The 19,518-nt window shown below is 39.8% G+C and overlaps 3 protein-coding genes across 8 annotated transcripts; 2 read left to right on the top strand and 1 right to left on the bottom strand.

Moving 5' to 3' along the window:
- Positions 1-3,241: 3,241 nt before the first annotated feature.
- LOC116335118 (elongin-B) lies at positions 3,242-11,492 on the bottom strand. Its single transcript, XM_031758725.2, has 4 exons — positions 11,384-11,492; positions 10,475-10,609; positions 8,985-9,093; positions 3,242-4,291 (listed from the first exon to the last, which is right to left on the bottom strand). The coding sequence occupies exons 1-4, from the start codon at positions 11,384-11,386 to the stop codon at positions 4,179-4,181; spliced, it is 360 nt and encodes a 119-aa protein (XP_031614585.1). The 5' UTR covers positions 11,387-11,492; the 3' UTR covers positions 3,242-4,178.
- On the top strand, positions 10,648-16,656 carry pkmyt1 (protein kinase, membrane associated tyrosine/threonine 1). 6 transcript variants are annotated; one of them, XM_039616633.1, is made up of 9 exons: positions 11,516-11,555; positions 12,794-12,840; positions 12,924-13,332; positions 13,500-13,737; positions 13,830-14,103; positions 14,188-14,294; positions 14,381-14,553; positions 15,619-15,836; positions 15,939-16,656. In XM_039616633.1, exons 3-9 carry the CDS (start codon positions 12,964-12,966, stop codon positions 16,306-16,308), a joined length of 1,749 nt encoding a protein of 582 aa, XP_039472567.1. In that variant the 5' UTR covers positions 11,516-11,555; positions 12,794-12,840; positions 12,924-12,963; the 3' UTR covers positions 16,309-16,656. The 6 variants fall into 6 exon arrangements, with proteins under 6 accessions (XP_039472569.1, XP_031614583.1, XP_031614582.1 ...); XM_039616634.1 differs by lacking the exon at positions 11,516-11,555 and adding an exon at positions 12,213-12,227; XM_039616635.1 differs by lacking the exons at positions 11,516-11,555; positions 12,794-12,840 and adding an exon at positions 10,648-10,744.
- Positions 16,657-17,215: 559 nt separating this feature from the next.
- LOC120441505 (zinc finger and SCAN domain-containing protein 21-like) lies at positions 17,216-18,941 on the top strand. The gene is made up of 3 exons (XM_039616786.1): positions 17,216-17,496; positions 17,717-17,915; positions 18,009-18,941. Exons 2-3 carry the CDS (start codon positions 17,726-17,728, stop codon positions 18,728-18,730), a joined length of 912 nt encoding a protein of 303 aa, XP_039472720.1. The 5' UTR covers positions 17,216-17,496; positions 17,717-17,725; the 3' UTR covers positions 18,731-18,941.
- The last annotated feature ends 577 nt before the right edge of the window (positions 18,942-19,518 follow it).

Genomic DNA, 19,518 nt, shown 5'->3' with positions numbered 1-19,518 from the left:
AGAGATGGGGAATCTTATAGTGTTGACAATTTATCATTAAAATATGAATTATTAAAGATATTTGACTTCTAATGCACCATAACTGAGTAGAACAAAGCAAAAACTGCCTTGACTTGCCCTCAAACAACGCTTTCTAACTCTAAATCTATTTGGAGTATCAATATCATTTTTTCACCGTAAGAGACAGCAGGCTTTGGTGAACAGTCATGGAAATTTTCAGGTCTTTGTGGAAATCCATCAAAAAGATATGACGAGAGAAAAAAGTGGTTCATTTCCAGAGTTTGAAAGCTGAAGAAAACTGAGCGAAGGACGAATTTCCTACCCTCAAACAAGTCTAACTCATTTCAGAACGGTAATAGGTGAGAAAAAAATTCTTGAATTGTGAGCGTCAGGAGTGTCTGAAGATATATTGGCACAAGCCTCATGTCTTAACTTTGCTTCATTAAGGAGATATGACGATTCGAATATGCCTCTCATTACAGAAATCAAGCGGTGATTTTGAACAAGCTCTCCATTGACTTTCTATGGGGATTTTTGAGACTTTGTGTTGGTCTGAGGAGATTTGCCAAAATTCTATAAATCCCACAACAATGATAGTGATATTTTCTGAAAGCCAGCAAAAATACCTACGTTTTGATGTATAATTTGTGGAAGTTGAGTGAAAATTGAGGAAGTAGCAAGAAGTTGTTCGGACATGAAGAGAAGACTGCGAAACCTACAGTGGCACACTGGAAGCCAAGTGCATAGCAACCATAACAACGCATGTATTTTCTGAAAAATCACAAAAATGAAACTCAAAACTTAAAGAGGGATAAGATGAAAACGGTAACAGATATGAAAAAGCTGAATCATTAATGAATAGCCCAATAATTTGTGAACATTTTAAAGTTTGAATGGTTGTTCTAGGCGAAAGTATGAGAATGTAGTTAAGTTTCAAAAACAAGCAAGTTTTAGCAGAATTGTGGAAGTTTTCCATTCATTTCAATGGGACAAAAAAATTGCATAAAAAGCTTAATATTTTAAAAAGTATAATAGCATAAAATACCAAAAGTCATAGCCATCATTAGCAGAAATAGCAGAATAGTTTAAAATTTGAACGGTGAAAATCGGCTGAAAATTGTTAAAGTAGTTAAGTGCCAAAAACGCATACAAAAAGTGGCAACTAGAATAATAAAGTATAAAGAATAAAGAGAAACAGGAAGTGTGGATGCAATAGCATGTGGATAAATGAATAAAGAGAAACAGGAACACACAGCATAAATAAATCGACGAATAGTAATATGTGTGCCTCTTGGCATAGGCACACATAATAACACTGTGCAGAAAATGACTTTCGTCAGCACAACCAGCCTGGTGTTTGGTGCATCTACATTTTATTTATTGGAGATGTTAGTATGTCTATATTATTCTTATTTATTAACTATTTTATTTTACATTTTGGCAACTGGATTCAGGTTTATTCAAAATGACAGAAAATTAGTGTAAATTCCAGTAGCAGCAACATTACAATAAACACAATTACAGGGTTGGGGGTTTTGCCTTTAAAAAGTTTTACAATAAAGTTACTGTATTTTTTATTTATTTATTTTTTTTACAAAGTGTGAGTTGTAGAATTGGCAGCAACCTGTTTACAGTGAAACTAACTTGGAAATAATTAAGAAAAAAAACTCCCATCTTACTGGTTATATGGTTTTCACACTAAAAACGTACAGCTTATGATCATCTTGTTGCTGTACTGCCCTCTTGAATAATCTTGGGTCCTGGCATTCACGTAACTCCTACTTTGACATGTATCACTCACCTTAATATGGCTGCAGACCAAATCCATTCCCCAGCGCTCACTGACAGCACTGGTCTCACCCAGCAGGACAAAAAAAGGTGGCAGAACGGGACCAAGCTACAGGGGCCCAAACCAACAACCCCTCCTAAAATGACCACAGATCAAAACCTGGACTCTGTATGAGAGTGCTCCCTGACACCATTTTTATGATTGTTTTATGAAAAAAGCTTTATTTAGAAAAATAAAGGCTAAAAATGAATGTGTAAGACTTTTAAAGGAGCACAACACTGTTAAATTATGTTAACGTTAGTGACTACTCAGATGTTGGTGGTGATGCATAACCTCAAATACATGTGCAGGTAACCTTCTCTAATGTTTAGACGTGCCACTGCAGGGCGTAGTAATCCATGGTCGCATTACAGGTGGAGGTCTGGCAGCTGTGCATCAGCTGTGTTTCACTCTCATGGACCCTAAATAGAACTAAAATCATCTTTAATGCCATAATTTCTACTTGTGGTGTTTTCTGCTACGAAAAGTCCAAAGCCCTAATCCCTGCTGCATTCCTCCGGTTCCAGGTAAGCTTCTTCACTCTTGCAGCTTCAGGTTAGTTGCTCGTCTTGTGCTAAGGCAGCTTTGTGTTTTAACATCACAGCGATATGGTGAGAAACAAAAACTCATTAAGTGACTCATTCCAATCACTTAACTGGACCTCTCCACTGTGTATTTGCTGGCCATGCCCTTTGGAGAATTTTAATTAGTGTAGAAGTTAGGACCAAATATCAACAGCTTAAAAGGAACCTGGTGCTTTTTGGATACCCCCTGGAGGTTTGAAGGGGGGGCGTTTTTGTTGATTTGAGCACAGCTTTAATTTTACGGTGAATCTATATTATAAAAGAAAAACTGTCCATCCTGTTCTACAAATCCCAGAAAGAAAATAGCAGTTTCACAGTTTTTAACATGTCACAGAATAAAAAGAACAAGTGTAAATAATAAAATTTAAATATGACAATTTGTTATACCTGCTTACTGTACATGCTGGCTCACATATGGGCTGGACAGAGGCATTTTTAATGTCACTATCACACCTGTATATGCGTTTTGTGACTTCTACATCGTCAGTGATTTCTATTTTACCCCCAAAACACAAAGAAACACATTTTTTGAGCGATACATAAATCAAATGAAAAAGCAAATATGATACAAATTAGAACTCACATATGCAATTTAATATTTAAGTTCTCTTTTTTTTAATTTGTCAAGGATCAATAAACACTCCTTTGTCAAAAAGTTAAAATTTTCTGGAAATTATTTCATGGTTCAGGCTTTACATGGTTTTAAGAATCACTGCTACAGCCCTGCCCAGTGCCTCCAACACAGATCAATACACTGAATTACTGATTTATTCATTAAATACTGACACAAACTTAAAAAACATCAAAAAAACCAAAAAGCAGTCAAGAGTAAAAAACCAAACAGGAAAAACTTTTAATTAAGCAAGATCACAGTTACAGGCTATGCATGTATAATAAGGGGAAGATGCCACGTAAGTGTTGGTGACTTGTGATGTGTGCATTTACAAAATGAAAAGTTTAACACAAGAAACGCTCCTCCTGTGTATATACTGTATGTCACAGACAGAATATCCTTCAACCAAACAACTAAAGAAGAAGAAAAATAATCCCTCTGCTGTCCAAGAGGTACCTGCCTTTGGTCTCAGTGCATGAAACACAACAAGGGACTAACGCGTGAAACAAACCGAAGAAACATGATGATGATAAAATGATGACGAAAACAAAAATGAACTCAACTATCTTACAGACATTCTTCCTGGTTTACGATCGAATCAGAAATGTACAACGAAAAGTGGGAATCAGACCAGAGAAACGAATCAGTGGTAGATCTATCTGCTTCTGTGAATGTAAAGCCTTTGTTTTGAGTTTGTTCATGCATTTGCTGATTCACACACTGGACTCTTACCCATGCATGTTAATTCTAGAGCACTGTGACACACAACTACGCCTCCACCTTTTCCAAAATATTAATGATAATAATTAGAATAACTCAACACATACACACACGCGCACGCATACACACAATCACACTTTCCAAACCAACTTCTTCACTCGGTGCTTAGGACCAAATTCAAGGAGCTGAACTGCATGTGATGTGGAAATCAATAGAGTTAAAAAAACAAACAAACAAACAAACAAAAACCTGTGGGGGGATGTCGAGATGACAACATGAAGGTAACATGGATAGGCTTGGTTACCTAAAACGTCCCCATCCAATCAAATGAAACTATTTTACACATCCTCCACCCCGCTACTTCTTCACCGCAGTTAATCCGCACACTGCCACTTCCATCCTCCCCGCCGATGCTCGCTTCCTGCCTCTGCCATCACTGCACTGCCTGTTCATTAGCAGTGCTACCAGAGTCCTGAGGCTTCATCACATCAGGGAGTTCCGGGGGGCTGGAAAAGGCCTCGATGTGCAGCTGCTCAAACATCTCATCTGCAGGGCACAGAGACAAGGAAGCATGAGCTCCATCGTGACAGCAGAGTTTAATGTGGCTGCACATAATAAAAGGTTGCTGAAATGAATCTTTACTGTAGAGCAAGTGTATCCAGGGGAAAATCCTTCAAAACAGATTCATGCTCGTGTAAACTAAGGACATGCTTTGCGCAATGCACTTAAAGGTAGAAGTGCATAATTTGAGCCACAGCTTTAAGGCACGGGGACTCGGGTTACACGCAACACATTTTAATGCCGCTGAGGGTCCTGTGTGTATGCTCTTAAATGTAAGTGCTGGTAAATCCAGGCTGAAAATCTACAATAAGTCTTCTTGAGTACAGAATAAAATCACACCTTAATTTTAAGGAATGAGTTTTGAGGGAGAAGTTACCTTGAAGCTTTTTTTTAAGTGACACACAATACACTCATTCAGTGACGCGATTTACAGTACTGTGCAAAAGTCTTGAGCCACCTCTCATTTCTCAAATAAATACAGTGTGAGAGGCAAAAACATTAAAAAAAATAAAAATATGTTGTTGTTTTTTTAAATAGAAAAGTAGACATGTTGTTGTGCTGAAGACCACAGATTAATATTTAACGGTGCAAAATAATGGATTAGTCATTCATTCATCGTGGTTGTCTACTGAAAAACACTGTTGCTAAATGAGATCAGTGAAGGTTTATTAAGAGAATAGCACAAACGTTTTCCACCAGTCGTGCTACTAACATAAAAAAAGTCATACTTCTTGGTAAAACTTAAAACTACTCTTTTTCTGACAGAAGAAAATATAGTACACTAGGGCTGCACGATATTAGGAAAACCTGCGATGTGCGATAACTGTGATCAATATTGCGATAACGATATGACTTGCGATAAAATAAATAGCAAAAACAACCCAAAACGAATACATAATTTCCGTTTTACTGCAACAGTTTTATTTAAAGAAAGCTGCTGTATTAGCAGTGTAACAACAAAGTGCACTTTAACATTGAAACATTGCCCCCATAAAAGTAGTTTCGTGAGGGGATGCGGTATCTCCGGTCCACTTTATGTATCAGACTGGTGAAGCCCTCTCTGCTAACTGTATTTATAGGCATCATGTCTTTAGCCAAAAAATGTGTAATGGCCTCTGTTATTTCTTTGTACCGCTTCGACGTTTTCTCAGCCATTACAACTCTGACTCGTTGCTGCAGCGTTGTTCGCTCCCCGCCTACGTAGGAGGTGGGCCTCTAATCCATTTGATTGGTTAATGCCGCGAAGGGCTCTATTCGACTGGTCAAATGTGTAAAGAGGTTTCTTTGATTGGTAAATTCTTTAAAGCACGTGTGTAAACATTTTAAGGTACCCAATTATCGCAGTTTACGCAGTCTTTTGCGATGGGCCCATCGCACAGGCTGATATTGCAATGACAATAAATTTTCGATTTATTGTGCAGGCCTATAGTACACGTCACAACTGAGTACATCACTTCATTCTCAAATTGTATTCCTTCTCAATAATTACACTGTTTCTAAGATTACATGTAGCATATAACCTTTTATGAATCATCAACTCAAATACTTTAGAACAGGGGTGGGGAACTCCAGGTCACAAGGGCCAATGTCATGCAGGTTTTAGATCTCACCCTGGGTCAACACACCTGAATCAAATGATCAGTTCTAGGGCTGGGTATCGTCACTGATTTCTAGAATCGATTCGTTTCCGATTCACAAGGTCCCGAATCGATTCAATCCACGATTCGATTCAATTTGATCAGTACATTTACATATTTTTGTATCTATAAAAAGGAAGCTGACACACGCAAGACTTTATCAAAGGTGTAAGCGTCACATCAGATGCCTTTGTGTCAAAGTAGCTGAAGATAAAACACAGAAAAACATGAAGGTGGTTTTCCTGGCCTGGGATTTTATAAAAATATTGTAACGATTGTTAAATGTTATGTTACAGTGACAGGTTGGTTATCTCTGCACGCTGTTGTTTCTTTAAGATACATGTTTGGTTGTGCTGCAGGAAAAAGGGAGTTAATGTGTGCAGGAAGGGGAGGGGGGTCCTGTGTGTGGAGTGACTGTGCGGGGCTGAAGTGAGGTGTTGTACGAGAGCACTCTCCCCGGAGTTAACGGCCCGTTTGCCTGTGTCACTGAATAAAGGGACAAACTGAGATCAAAACATCTGGTTCTTGAGAACGTTACAATATTCTGCAGTACATCAAAAATGAAAGAAAACCATTAATAAACATATGAACGTTACCTCTGACGTTACCTCTGACGTTACAGCGGTTTTATTAGAGACACGGCTAAGCGTTTTGCATTTTGCATAATTTTAAAAAGTTTAAATTTGTTCAGTATTGAACAGCAGAAATTAGGTTTTCTTTTCGGAAGTAAGTAAAAGGAAAAAAAAACAGCGGCCAACAGCGCTGTAAACAACGGTAGACTTGTGCGTAACAAGCAAGCGAATAATGCAGAAAATAGATTTTTAGACGGGAAACTGTTCTTGAAGTACAGAGAGAGAGAGAGAGAGAGGGAGAGAGAGAGAGAGAGAGCGAGAGAGAGCGAGAGAGAGAGCTGTGCATGAAGTGTGATTTTATCGTGGTGGAAGCAAAACAGTAAAAGAGTGAATTCATGACGATGTTTATGTGAAGCGTAGTTTGGATCTTCTTTTGCTGCTGGTTCAGTCAATATTGTTTGGAGAGAGATAAAACTAACAGCTTTAGAATCAGCGCAAAAAGGGCGTAAACACAAAGCGCGGACCCGCCGACAGATCAGAACCAGCGAGCTGTCGGCTTTCAGCCCCGACCGTGTCCGTGCTGTCAGGTGAGAAAGGCGACATCTCACTGATTCTGATCCGCGGGTCGCGCTGTGTGTTTACGTCTTTGTGCAGAATCCGTGTACCTGCTCTCATTTACTGTCTTAGCTGTTTGGTGGTTGATGAAATTTGAGGTTTCACCTGAGATTCTGGAATTTCGGGCAAAATAAATTTATATTAAAAGATCGATTCAGGATTTTAATGAATCGATTTCACGTTATCCAAGCCAGAATCGATTTTAATCGATAAATCGATTATAAAAACCCACCCCTAATCAGTTCATTACCAGGGCTCTGGAGAACTTCAAGACATGTTGAGGAGGCAATTTAGCCATTTGAATCAGCTGTGTTGGATCAAGGCTACATCTAAAATTAAGACATCTAAAATTTCAACATGTTTTGAAGTTCTCCAGAGCCCTGGTAATGAACTGATCATTTGATTCAGGTGTGTTGACCCAGGGTGAGATCTAAAACCTGCAGGACACTGGCCCTCGAGGCCTGGAGTTTCCCCACCCCTGCTTTAGAAAGACTACATTTAAAAAAAAAAAAAAAAAAAAAAAACCCCAAAGTAGAAACTCATTGCAAGAAAAGTGAATCCACCTGCAACCGATAACACAGAAGTTAAAAAATCAGTGATGAATGAAACTAAATTTTATACGTAGGTGTGTAACAGTGTTAAAAAGTAAACTGTGTAGAATGAGATTTTCTCAACTATGGATGCTTGTGCTGTGTCTGCTTCATTCCTCTTTAAGGAAATGAATCAACAAAGGAACTGCAGAAAAATCAGTCTGAAGACACATGTGGCCATAAGGAGATGGTACAAGCAACAGTGCTTGAGTGTCTGTCTTCCCAGAATGATGCTAGGGCCAGTGCATTATTTATATAATGTAACTCTGCAAAAGTAAAGGAAAAATGCCTTTAATTTGGCACAGGACTTATCAGAGGAAATCAAAGTTTCTGTGACAGTTTGAAGGACATTGCACAATGTCAACTTCCAAGCATCACATCCTGGGGAATAAATAAAAACCCTTACTTGCGCTTCAGAACAAAACTTCAAGATTCACCCGTAAAGAAATAAAAAGAGAGAGCTTGCTTGCGAATATTTTGAGTCCTTTCTTTGCTCAAATGGAAATAAATCTGTTAGGTTCACATAAAACACCAGCACTTCTGACATGAAAAAAGCAGGCTGCCAACATGACACATTAGTTCCTTAAGGAGAAAACAGTGAAACTATGAGCTGGCCAAGTATGTTGCCTGACTCAAATCCAAGAAAACACTACTGAGGTATTTTTAAGACAAAAGGAGAACAACACAGGCCCTCCATGTTAAAGAAACTGTCTCTAAAGAAAGGAAGAACATCTTTATATAAAAATAAGGATCAATGGTATCACCCACCAAATGTAAATGTGGACATCTCAAATTATCTTGGTAATAAAAGGTGTGTTTCTTATAGGTGAGTTCCTATAGTTAAGCCTGTATTTTAATGAAGTAAACTGAGGTACTTTTAACTGCTCCCTTATTTCCCAAGAGGCCGCCATAGCAGAGGGAGCCACATGTTTGATTTGGAACAGATTTTATACCAAATGCCCTCCCTGACGTTACCCTCCCATTTATCTGGGCTCGTACTGGCAGTACACAAGCTTGCAAGCCCCTGAGGCAGGGTTTGTGTCTCCTCAGAAGGTCATTCACATGTCTTATCCACTACACCGCTACTTTAACACTGTAACTCTAAACTGTTCTGATTTTAAATAAAGAGTAAATACATGACAGTTCAACTCTAAGAACGATTTTTATATTAAGATATTTAAGCAATGGTTCATAGGAATGTACTCATTTTTGTTGTGTAGTGTACCTCTGATCTTTAAAACCAAACAGCATAACCACAACATACCATTAATACGAAATGCCAGACCGACTGTAGCTGGGGCTTGAGGTCTGGCAGTCTGGTTGGTGAATCCAGAGTCACCCAGAGTTTTGCTATCCTCTAGCAGCTGATCATCCTGTAATACAAAAATATCATGACCTCAGAATATAAGAAGATAGTCCAAAACTAATATGCAGAGCGTGTTTCTGATAGAAAATATTTAAGTAAGCAATGTTTATTTACAGAGTTACAAATTACTGTACAGGAAAATAAGTAAAAACTGGGAACAACCACAATAAAATATATTAGAAAATTAAAACATGGTTCAATAGCAATACAAAACCAAAAATATTACAACACAATCTAAATACTTAAAAAACATTTCAATGACTTTTTCAAGAAGTCTATAGAGCGAGCTAAATATAGCTGGAGTGACAGACTGATCCATAGTCTTGGCTGCCACAGACTGAAAGGCTCTATACCCCAGTCTTCAATCTTGTATGAGGAACAAGTAATATATTTTGAGCCAGTGAGAAGCAGTGTGTTTAATGAGAAACTGAGATTAGTAGTCTGAGCTTGATTTAGTGCTCTGTATGTAAATATGAGAATTTTAAAACGAATTCTAAAATCAACTGGGAGCCGACGTAAAGACCATAAAACTAGGGAGCACGTCTGCATTAGGAGTCTGGATGCAGCATTTTGTATCATTTGGAGGTATGAAAGAGATGATTAATCTAAGTGGGTAAATAGGGTGTTCCAGTAATCTAGGCACGAAGACACAAATATATTAACAATTTTCTCCAGTCCAGCATGGAAGACCATAGCTTACAATTTGGAAATCTTCCTTTAATGAAAGAAACCGGAAAATGACATAAAATATTACAGAGCGATTACAAACACTGGACTTCAAAGATGAGCAAAAGGAGGCAATCGCTTGACAGGTTCTTGAATATATTTTAGGAGGAGTTATAATCCTGGTCTCAGTCTCACTGAAGTTTAAAACAAGGTAACTGCTGGAAAGCCAGACATTAAATCATTATAAACAATTAGCTAGGGTGGACAGTCTATCCAGCTGGTGAGGCATAAAAGACATTTCAGCATGGAAATGACAAGTAATGCCCCTCAAAGATTTGAATGATCCCAGCTAAAGGAAAGATGTAATAGACCCAGGTTTGAGCCTTGTGGAACTCCACAGGTTAGAAAAGCTATATGAGATCAAGCAATATGAGCACAGAATAATGTGCCGCATCAGATGCCAGCTTTTAAAAACCTGACTGAAAGGGATCAGAAATCTGTCATAGGTAAAAGGATCTAAATAGATTTTCCACAACCACAAATTTTTCTAATAATTTGCTATTCAATGGTAATTTTGAAATAGGTCAATAATTACCAATATTTACCATGAGGTTGAAGTTTGTTGGGGTAATATTCAACTACTGTGAATGTTAACATTAACACTGGCTACATTCTGGCAAAATTAAAGTGCACATTTAGTCTTTCTAATGCTGTAAGCTCACTTTGTAGAGTCGTTGGTCCTCGGGTGGTCTTTTAAGTATTCCCTCGACAATACGCTTCAGCTCATAGACAGTGGTGGACTCCTTGGCATCGGTGAAGATTGTGGTCTTGTGACGCCGGATCATTAAGAACACGTCCTGAAAGGAAAAAAAGGGGGGCACACAATGTAAAAACCAGCTACATTTGCTCATTTACCAAGAAGTTGAGGACTGGATTCTGTGAAACCTTACTCCACATTAAGAACGTCTATCCACAAAGATTGCCGTTCTTGGGTAAGTATATATTATGACCAACAATAACCCCGTTTTATTAGACAAAACATCTCATTAGGCCACGAAACTCGTTAATATTGCATGTCTATCCGGAAACTGCTTAAACACCTAACCTGACTGTACAGTAAACGCGAAGATATTTAAATGGTTATTTTACAATAATCTTTAATAACGGATTCTGTAATAGATATTCTGATAAGTGTCACTTCATTTATTTATATGCTAGCAAATAACAGTGAGCAGTGTGAAGCAAACGTAGCTCTGGGCTAGCGCGATATTAGCCGACACGTCAACTGTTTTGATAGTTCGGTGGAAAACAGCCCTAGCTAACACACGGAATAGGTCTGACACATACAGTACACACTCAGCTAACCACATTATATTGCCTGGGTTAATTAGCTAGCTAGCGTTACAGCATTTCCAAGGTTAGCCGAGCTAAGTTCCCTCGCTAGCTACACCCCCTGGTTATGGATTTAAAGGCTAAGCTAGCAGAGCAAAAGTGAAATTAACATTTCTATAGCCAACAGTATCCGCTGTTATTATCGCGTTAATACGTTTGAACACATCGCCGAACGTTAATAGATTGTCGAGATCTACGTACGACTCTCCCAAACTAATCGGCAATAATATTAAAGTTACCATTTCAAGTGGTCAGCTAGCTAGCCAGTTACGCCAGCTCTGTGTTGTGCAGCAGAAGCCCAGACTGCACCGCTCTCGGATATTGCGCAATGTACATGCGCAACTCGTACATTCCGTATTCACGGAGAGCAGCTACGCAGCGCTACGTGAGAGTTTCAGAATTTGGCGCGAGGTAGGTTGAGGCTTGAAGGGTTTGGATGGATAGAAGACCGCTGTTTTGAAACCTGTCGTCAAAAGTGGACTATGGTCTGCGGGGTAACGTTGTTTAATTCCGCTTTAATTAAATAATTAAGTATAAAATGTCAGTTAGCGTAAGTTAACTTCACGCGGGTTAGCCAGCTAAGCAGGTTGTGTTGTCATGTTTGTTTTGTTCCGCCCGGGGTTAACGTTAGCCACAAGTGTTTAGCTGAGATGACAGTTGTCATTGCTATAAATTAATGGACAGTGTTTGTGCTTCGAGTAATGTTATGTTAACAAAGCGAAAAGTTATGTTGGAAAAATTAATCAGTTGTGTTTTATCAGCGGGTCTTTACTTTCCACTTGACGCCAGGGGCTGGGCTGGGCAAGGAATACCTGTTTTCCTACAAATGGGTTTAGTATCAATGGATCGAGAGGACTGTGCTAATACCGATATCAGACAAAAGCTCTACAACCTGTCAAACCAGATGTACCAGGTGTAGTGATAAATGGGTGGGGATCAACCTACAAAGACCCATTTTTTTTTTTTTTTTTTTAGTCTTTATAAATAATACGTTTTTGCTTTTGCTCTGCGGAGATAGAACTAGATGAAAAGAAACCATTATAATTGAGCACTAAGTGTGAAAAAAATCAACTTCCAGTTGTGGTGAGAAATTTATAAATACCCATACAAATACCATGTTGGTTTGGAGCTTTTAATGATTTATTTGAACTGTTTTTTTTCCAGGGTGGAAGGATTGTGCTGCAAACATCTTTAATTACAAAAAAAAAACAAGAATTGGGTGCACAAGTTTGAATTTATTTGGGATTTTCTGTAATCCTATGTGTTCTCTTGTGTTGTTAATGATCCCAAGTACATGTCCAAACTGGTTTTGGAATGGATTTTGCAGGCTAACACGGAACATTTGAATGGCCTTCCCAAAGCTCTGACATCAACCCTGTAGGAAATGTACTGATAAGGCTTAAAAGCAGAGTCTGTGCCAGGAAACCAACTGATTTAAATGAATTCCGTCAATTCTGTCAAGACGAGTGGTCAGATATCCAACCACAATTATGCCAGATGCTTGTTGATGGGTACCAAGGGGGTCTAATCGAGGTGCAACTTGCTCAGGGACATTTAACCAAATATAAGTGGCGGAATATACTCTTGTGTGTCTTAGAGAAAATCTAAAATAAATCCAAACTCGTTTACCCAATTCTTCTTTTTTACAGTCACTTAAGATGTATGCTGTAAAATCATTCAACTATAAAAAGAGAGTGTATGTAAAATTCTGACCACATCTATATATATGTTGCTTTATGTGTTGCTTACGTTTACAATTTTTCCTCTTGACTGTTGCAGCTTGCTGTCTTTATAGTAAAGAACAGAAAAGGTCTACACGATGTCTGTGGCGGTGGAAACTACAGTGCCCAGGGTGGCTCTCCCTCTTCCAACCCACTTCTCCCACGCGGAGCAGTCCTTCTCTCTCAAAAAGCGCCGGCTGCCTTTATCCTCGTCGTCTACGTCAAACTCATCCTACTATTCCCCTGCTCGTCTCTCAAATTCTTTGCCCCCGCTGCCACCGTCTAAAGGATGCCCCCCGCTGAGCAGAATGTTCCCTCAGCATCAATCCCCCTGGACACCCCTGTCTAATTCCCTCAGTAAATCTCCAAATTCTGGCTATGATCCCAGCAAACAGCAGTCCTACTTCAATCAGTGCTTTACCAACTTGGGCCTGCTGGGGAGGGGATCATTTGGAGAAGTTTACAAGGTGAGCAAAACACAGATTTAAATAAAGAGAGTTATATAATAACATCATGTGTTTGGTGTTGCTGTTTCTTCACATCAAGGAAACTGAAGAATTCAGGATTTTAAGTATTTGTTTGTTCATTTTTTTCAAAAGTTGTAATTTCTGGATATTTTCTTTTCTCTCTCCAGGTGCAAAGCAACAGAGATGGTCGTCAGTACGCAGTCAAACGCTCTGCTCAGCGCTTCAGGGGTAACAGTGAGAGGAATCGGAGCGTCAGGGAAGCCAGGAATCATGAGCGCCTGTGTCCTCACCCTCATATTTTGAACTTCGTGGCTGCCTGGGAGGAGTGCGGCCGACTCTACATCCAGACAGAGCTGTGCAGCACCAGCTTGCTGCACCACGCTGAGAACCAGCCTCCTGGCCCAGGTCTGCCTAAAAACAGTTTGTATCAGCTGTGATTTTCTATAAAACTTCTGCATCCTTGTTCGTGCTGACTTGTGGTTTTTGCTTGTAAACAGACGAGCCTGCTGCTTGGGCCTACCTGTGCGATCTCCTCTCAGCACTGCAGCACTTACACTCTCATGGCTTCGTGCATCTGGACCTCAAGCCCGCCAACGTCCTCATCACCGCCTCTGGTCGTCTGAAGTTGGGCGACTTCGGGCTGCTGCTTGAGCTCAAACAGATGGGAACTGCAGGGGAGAAAGCAAAGGACGATGTTCAGGAGGGTGATCCCAGATACATGGCCCCCGAGCTGCTGCGTGGGGAGTATGGACCTGCTGCAGATGTTTTCAGGTACATATGTGATTCATTATGTACAGATGTGATTGATCTGATTTGAAATAAGTGTCTAAATATGATCACATCCTTTTCATTTAGTTTGGGGGTTTCTATCCTGGAGCTTGCCTGTAATATCGAGGTTCCAAACGGTGGCGAGGGGTGGCAGCAGCTCAGGCGAGGCAGTCTCCCCACAGAGTTTACCAACGGTGAGATCTGCTCTTGGAGGCCTCATCAATTTCCTCGTTGTCTACTAAAATGATTTTTATTTTAAAGCTTCCATGTGTGATTGCAGGCCTGTCAGAGGAGCTTCAGACAGTCCTACGGATGATGCTGGTCTCAGAGCCGTCTGAGAGACCCACAGTCTCTGAGCTTCTCGCCCTCCCCTCTGTTAGGAAACGCAGGTGGAGGAGACGCATGTATCTTATGGCTGCTGAGACGATGCTGACACTGGCCTCTCTGTGTCAGGTAACTGAACCAATAAATCCTTTAAATGTTAATCTTTTAGGATTGTTTATTTTGATTAACAGTTCAGTAAAATATCCCTGAAAGGATGCCACAGCACTAAAAATAGAATAACTTTATTGTCCACATAATGGACAACTGTCTTTGGTTCACCAGGCCAAAAAAAATCAATCAATCACTTCATGAATACTGGTAGTTATCGGCCAACATTCACACACATGCATGTCTAAAACTTCAATACAGCTATAGAAACACATCACAGCATCTTATTATTCAGTATACTGATTGCATTTGGGACAAATAATTCCTTATACCCCTTTTTTCTAGCTAGAGGGATCCTATAAAGTCGCCCTGAGGGCATTAATTCAAAGTCAGAATAATGAGGCTGTTGACGGTCAGCAGCAATAGACCGGGCTTTCCTTAAGACAGTCTGATGACACAGTTTAGCCAATGAAGTTTGTTGTCAACCAATAATTTTTCCAGAAATTCTGACAATCCTGTTTATTTTGTTATTTTGCTCCTGTTTGCCACAGTCAGGTTACCAAACCAGACTGAGATACTGAACGTAAGAATGCTTTTAATTAGCTGACATAAATTCTTTCCAAAACCTCTTGACCTCCTTGTAAATGGATAAACCATTAATCATAAAATTGATTTTGCCATATATATAAGTGAAAAACCTGTTTATCGGGTCTGTGTCATTCAAGACAAACATGTGTTGTTGAAATTAATCAACAAATAACGAGATTTAAACCTCTCTTCCAACCTATGAACCTGAACAAAATAGTTAATTCCTATAAAAACAAAAGACCATCATCAGCATAATTTTAACATTTTCACATTCCCTGCATGTCATTTAAACAGAAAATAATAATAGTGATTAAACACACACTTGAGGATCCCCCATACTAACAATGGTTTCAACAAGTAAAACATGATTAATACAAACCTTTTCAGATGATCACTTAGAAAATCTGTAATACAGTGGATCAGTCCTGAAGTTAATTTAGCACGGCTAATTCCTCAACCTTGACAAATAAATTTTTATACATTTTCTTTTCTTCATAGATCGTAGTCTCCTTTGGGTGTAGATTCCTCTCCTTCTTTCGCTTGCCCTTCCTCCCTCATTGGAACAATCCAGCTCCCTGCACTCCTCCTAAAGACAGTTGGGACAGGGATTTAACGCTACCTCTCAGTGCCATGCTTACTGACTCCGGGAGCCCAGAAGAGGACGCCGTGTTTATTCATCCCACAGATCCAGAACTGTCCCCCACCTTCTCACAAAGGTAGAGAATTATCACATCAATAGGATGGAAGAAAAAATTTAAGTGAGTATATTTGTTCTGTTTAACTCTCCCCTTTTATCTTCCTTTGTTTTCATGTCACAGGGTAAAATCCAGATTGTCTGTAGAGAGCACATCCACGCCTCTCCCGGGCTCGCCAATGCGCTATCACCAGAGTCGTGCCCACACACCCACTCACTCAAACCTTGGTGGATGGTTCTCATGTAAACTTGCTCAGACCCCTCCCAGCATCCACACTAATGGCTCCTGCCATACACTGACACCCAATGTGAGTCCCATACATGCCGAGCTGGATGCAGACTCCTTCCAGAGCTTACACTCTCCATCCACCAAGTCCTCACAGCGGCGTGAGCGCAACTGGGTCCAAGCGGAGGCCTTACCTCCTCGACCCAGCTTGGAACCAAAGAATCTGCTCAGCTTGTTCGAAGAAACGGCTCTGGAGGGAGAACCATGAGTACAACACTGCCTTTATCGCATTCATGGACAGAGTTTTTGTGTGAAAAATGTAATGTGACAAAGACCTAATGTATTAATGTAATAAGTTTACTAGCTTGTAAATATGTTTTGCCATTTTGTAACAGCTTCTTTTAATGTGCATTTGAAACAAAAAATGAATTTAGGGGAAAAGGGTTGGATGTGTACTCAGACCTTAAATCACTTTTCTTTATTTTTGGTTTGTGCCAGTTGCTGAAACGACTCGTGACTGTGACTCTGCGTGGTTTACCTTGTGAGATACAAAACAAAGTTAGCAGAGTTTGAACTTGTGGAGCATGTTGTGACTATAAAGCACCTCAAAATACGACATGACTGGTGTTTCTTTGTTCCTAAACTTGTGCATGGTTTGATATAACAGGCTATCATTTGAGAGTGGTGCTGTGCAATACTGCAAAATTTGGTATTGTTCCAATACAAAGTAAATGCGGGGCTTTATTGCAAATACCAATATTGATACTTTTAACTTATGAGAAAAAGTCGGGATTAGCAGTTTGTCAGTGTGACTAATGAGATGAGAGGTCATCAATTTGCAAATTCACATACAAAACACATTTTGATGACCACTAAATCACTGATTTTTAATTTCACAAAACCCTTTTTTCAGCTTTTCATGTATTTAATTGAAACTGGGTTTTTGTTTTTTGGAGACCTGTAATATAAATGTGTCTAAAGCAATTTGGGTAAGTTTCTGTTGTTTAAATGCTCTACAGGCTATAAACAAAATAGATATGACAGTCAACACAAAAACATTTTTCATAGTGCATGTTTGAGGTACAGTATATTTGAAGTTTGCTAAACGCAGTACAGCTTTGTAGTGTTATGTTTTGAGCTCTTACCAGTAGGTGGCAGCAACGGGCCGCATGGCGCTTATCAGGAACGCTTCAAACCCATGAAGGGGACGCTGCCGCTTTATTGCTATCGCGCTGTTTATTAAACCGTTTTAACACCTGACCCGGTTTACAGCAGGGAAAGCTTCACACAAAGATGCTCGGCGGACGCACTGGCTGCCATTTTTAATCTACCTGCAGGAATCATTGTAAAGGGAAACGATTACCTGCATGAGTGTTAATATTTTAAACAGTTCGCGATTGCAGTTTGAGCAGCTGTTGAGACTGCGCATGCTTCACGGGATCACATTAAACTCAAGGTATGTGAGCATTCGGCTTGTTAATAACTGGTAGTAAAAATGCACTCCCGGTTTTTCTGCTTTCCTCTTAAATGATACATTCTGCTATTTTTTTGTTCTTTGTTGCATAAATATCCAATCGCCATTATTTCTTTGATTCATCTAAGTGGAAATGTGCAGAACACATGCTGCATCTTGCAAAAGTCTGTTAAATATGCTCCTTAATTTTTTGTCTTCTTAGTCCTTAAAGATGGCCAAAATTGAGCGCCTTAATGCTCGAGTGGAAAAGCTCCTGTCTAAAGTTGTGCAGGAAATTCTGGATGTGGTGAAAGAAACTGTGTCCGAGTATCAGGAGAAAACTGCCAGAACCCAGAGAGAGAATCAGAGTCTGAAGAGGAGACTGCAGGAGCTGCAAGACAGAATAAACCTGGAGAGCAATGGTAAGAAAACAAAGGATCCAGCTGTGAGTACAAGTGGTGAAACAGCTGGATTTAAACTTTTTTTTAAGTAGTTTGATGCGTGTCTTCCTGCAGGATTGGTGCCAGAAATGTTTGCATCCATCCCGGCAGAGGTGAAAAAGAAAGAAGAGGTGGTCATCCCTGCTGATAAAGACACTGAGTTATTAGGTGCTTCCTGCCTTTCCCCTGACCGTGCAACAGAAAGCCTGGGAAATCTGAAAACAAAGACACATGATGGACAGTCAGCCTCACTATTAAACCACGAAAAACCCATCATTGCACCTCTGCATGCTGAAAATGACCAGAAAACGAAAGTAGAGCCTGCGTCAGATAACGATGGCTTGCGTATTGTGAATTATTTTTATAGCAATCCATCAACGAGCACTGCAGGACTCGGAGGCGAGTGTGCAGTTTTCTACATTGATTCAGAACACGGCGTACAGGAGCCAGCAAGACACATCAGTGCAAACGATGCTGGAGAAGAAAACCAAACCAACACAGAAGTGGGCTGCACATCCTCAGCAGAGAAACTGCAGAGAAACGTCCGAAAACACTACAGCTGCTCCCTCTGCGGTCGCACCTTCAGGCACGCGGGTGACTATAAGAAACACAACCGGGTGCACACAGGGGAGAGGCCGTACTGTTGCTCGGTGTGCGGCAAGCGCTTCAGCCAGTCGGGGTACCTCACAGTACACCTGCGCTACCACACAGGAGAGAAGCCGTTTGCCTGCAGCCAGTGCGGGAAAAGCTTCAGTCACTCGAGTAACTTAAAGAAGCACCAGCAGACTCATCTGTGAAGGCTGGGAGTTTTTGGAGGTCAGCTAAAAACACAGAAAAAGGTTAATGTGCCTTCTTCACAGAATAGACAGCCTCTTAGGGAGCACTTGTGTTTTCCTGAGCTGCTGTTGTTGGTCACATTTTGTTTGTTCCATTACTAGATTGTGAAGCGTGGAGTCTGTAGTGTGTTTCTGTATTGTGATCTCCAAATAAAATAATTAGCTGATCAAATTCTTTTGGTCCTTCTGTGTGGTCCATTGCAATATTTGAGACTGATGAACAATTCGTTGTGAATCAGTCTCAAAACCAAAATTGTGTCGTTCTGAATCATCAGACTTAAAGGCACCTACTGGAAGCCACGGCTCATTTATAAAATATATCCACCAAAGGGAATCTCTTCTACTCATCTAATTCAGGGTCACTTATTTAATTTATTTTTAATTTATAATTTATTTATTTAAACTCTGTGATGTTGTAACATATTTCTTTAGCGGGTATGGGTTATTATTGTTACCAAAGACAAAGTTTTGGAGCACCTCAGCAATAGGATGAACTCAATTCTCTTCAAAAATAATTTGATCTCTTTATAATGTGCCACTGTTAGGAGTAGATATTACAATTAGGGTCCTAATTTTGGCTTCTTGTAATAATTAATCACCCACCGGCTTGAGGCGCAGAGACAGTATTCATGCTTTTGTTGTGACTTCAGATATAGATATGTGATATTTTATTTATTGGCTCTGTCATGTCACAAAACAATGAAGGGTTCAGGATGGCCTAATCTAACAAAATAATTCACAATATCACA

This window comes from Oreochromis aureus, linkage group 8 (assembly GCF_013358895.1).
Source record: "Oreochromis aureus strain Israel breed Guangdong linkage group 8, ZZ_aureus, whole genome shotgun sequence".
NCBI classification, from domain to species: Eukaryota; Metazoa; Chordata; class Actinopteri; order Cichliformes; family Cichlidae; genus Oreochromis; species Oreochromis aureus.
This window is presented reverse-complemented; position numbering and strand designations above follow the sequence as displayed.

Coding starts and splice junctions, on each gene's coding strand:
- pkmyt1 (XM_039616635.1), top strand. CDS start 12,964: ATGTCTGTGGCGGTGGAAACTACAGTGCCCAGGGTGGCTCTCCCTCTT. Junction 13,738..13,829: donor GAACCAGCCTCCTGGCCCAG/GTCTGCCTAAAA, acceptor GCTTGTAAACAG/ACGAGCCTGCTGCTTGGGCC. Junction 14,295..14,380: donor CCCCACAGAGTTTACCAACG/GTGAGATCTGCT, acceptor GTGTGATTGCAG/GCCTGTCAGAGGAGCTTCAG.
- LOC116335118 (XM_031758725.2), bottom strand. Junction 9,094..10,474: donor AGGACCAACGACTCTACAAA/GTGAGCTTACAG, acceptor TTTGTATTACAG/GATGATCAGCTGCTAGAGGA. Junction 4,292..8,984: donor TCTGGCATTTCGTATTAATG/GTATGTTGTGGT, acceptor TGTGCCCTGCAG/ATGAGATGTTTGAGCAGCTG.
- LOC120441505 (XM_039616786.1), top strand. CDS start 17,726: ATGGCCAAAATTGAGCGCCTTAATGCTCGAGTGGAAAAGCTCCTGTCT. Junction 17,916..18,008: donor AATAAACCTGGAGAGCAATG/GTAAGAAAACAA, acceptor GTCTTCCTGCAG/GATTGGTGCCAGAAATGTTT.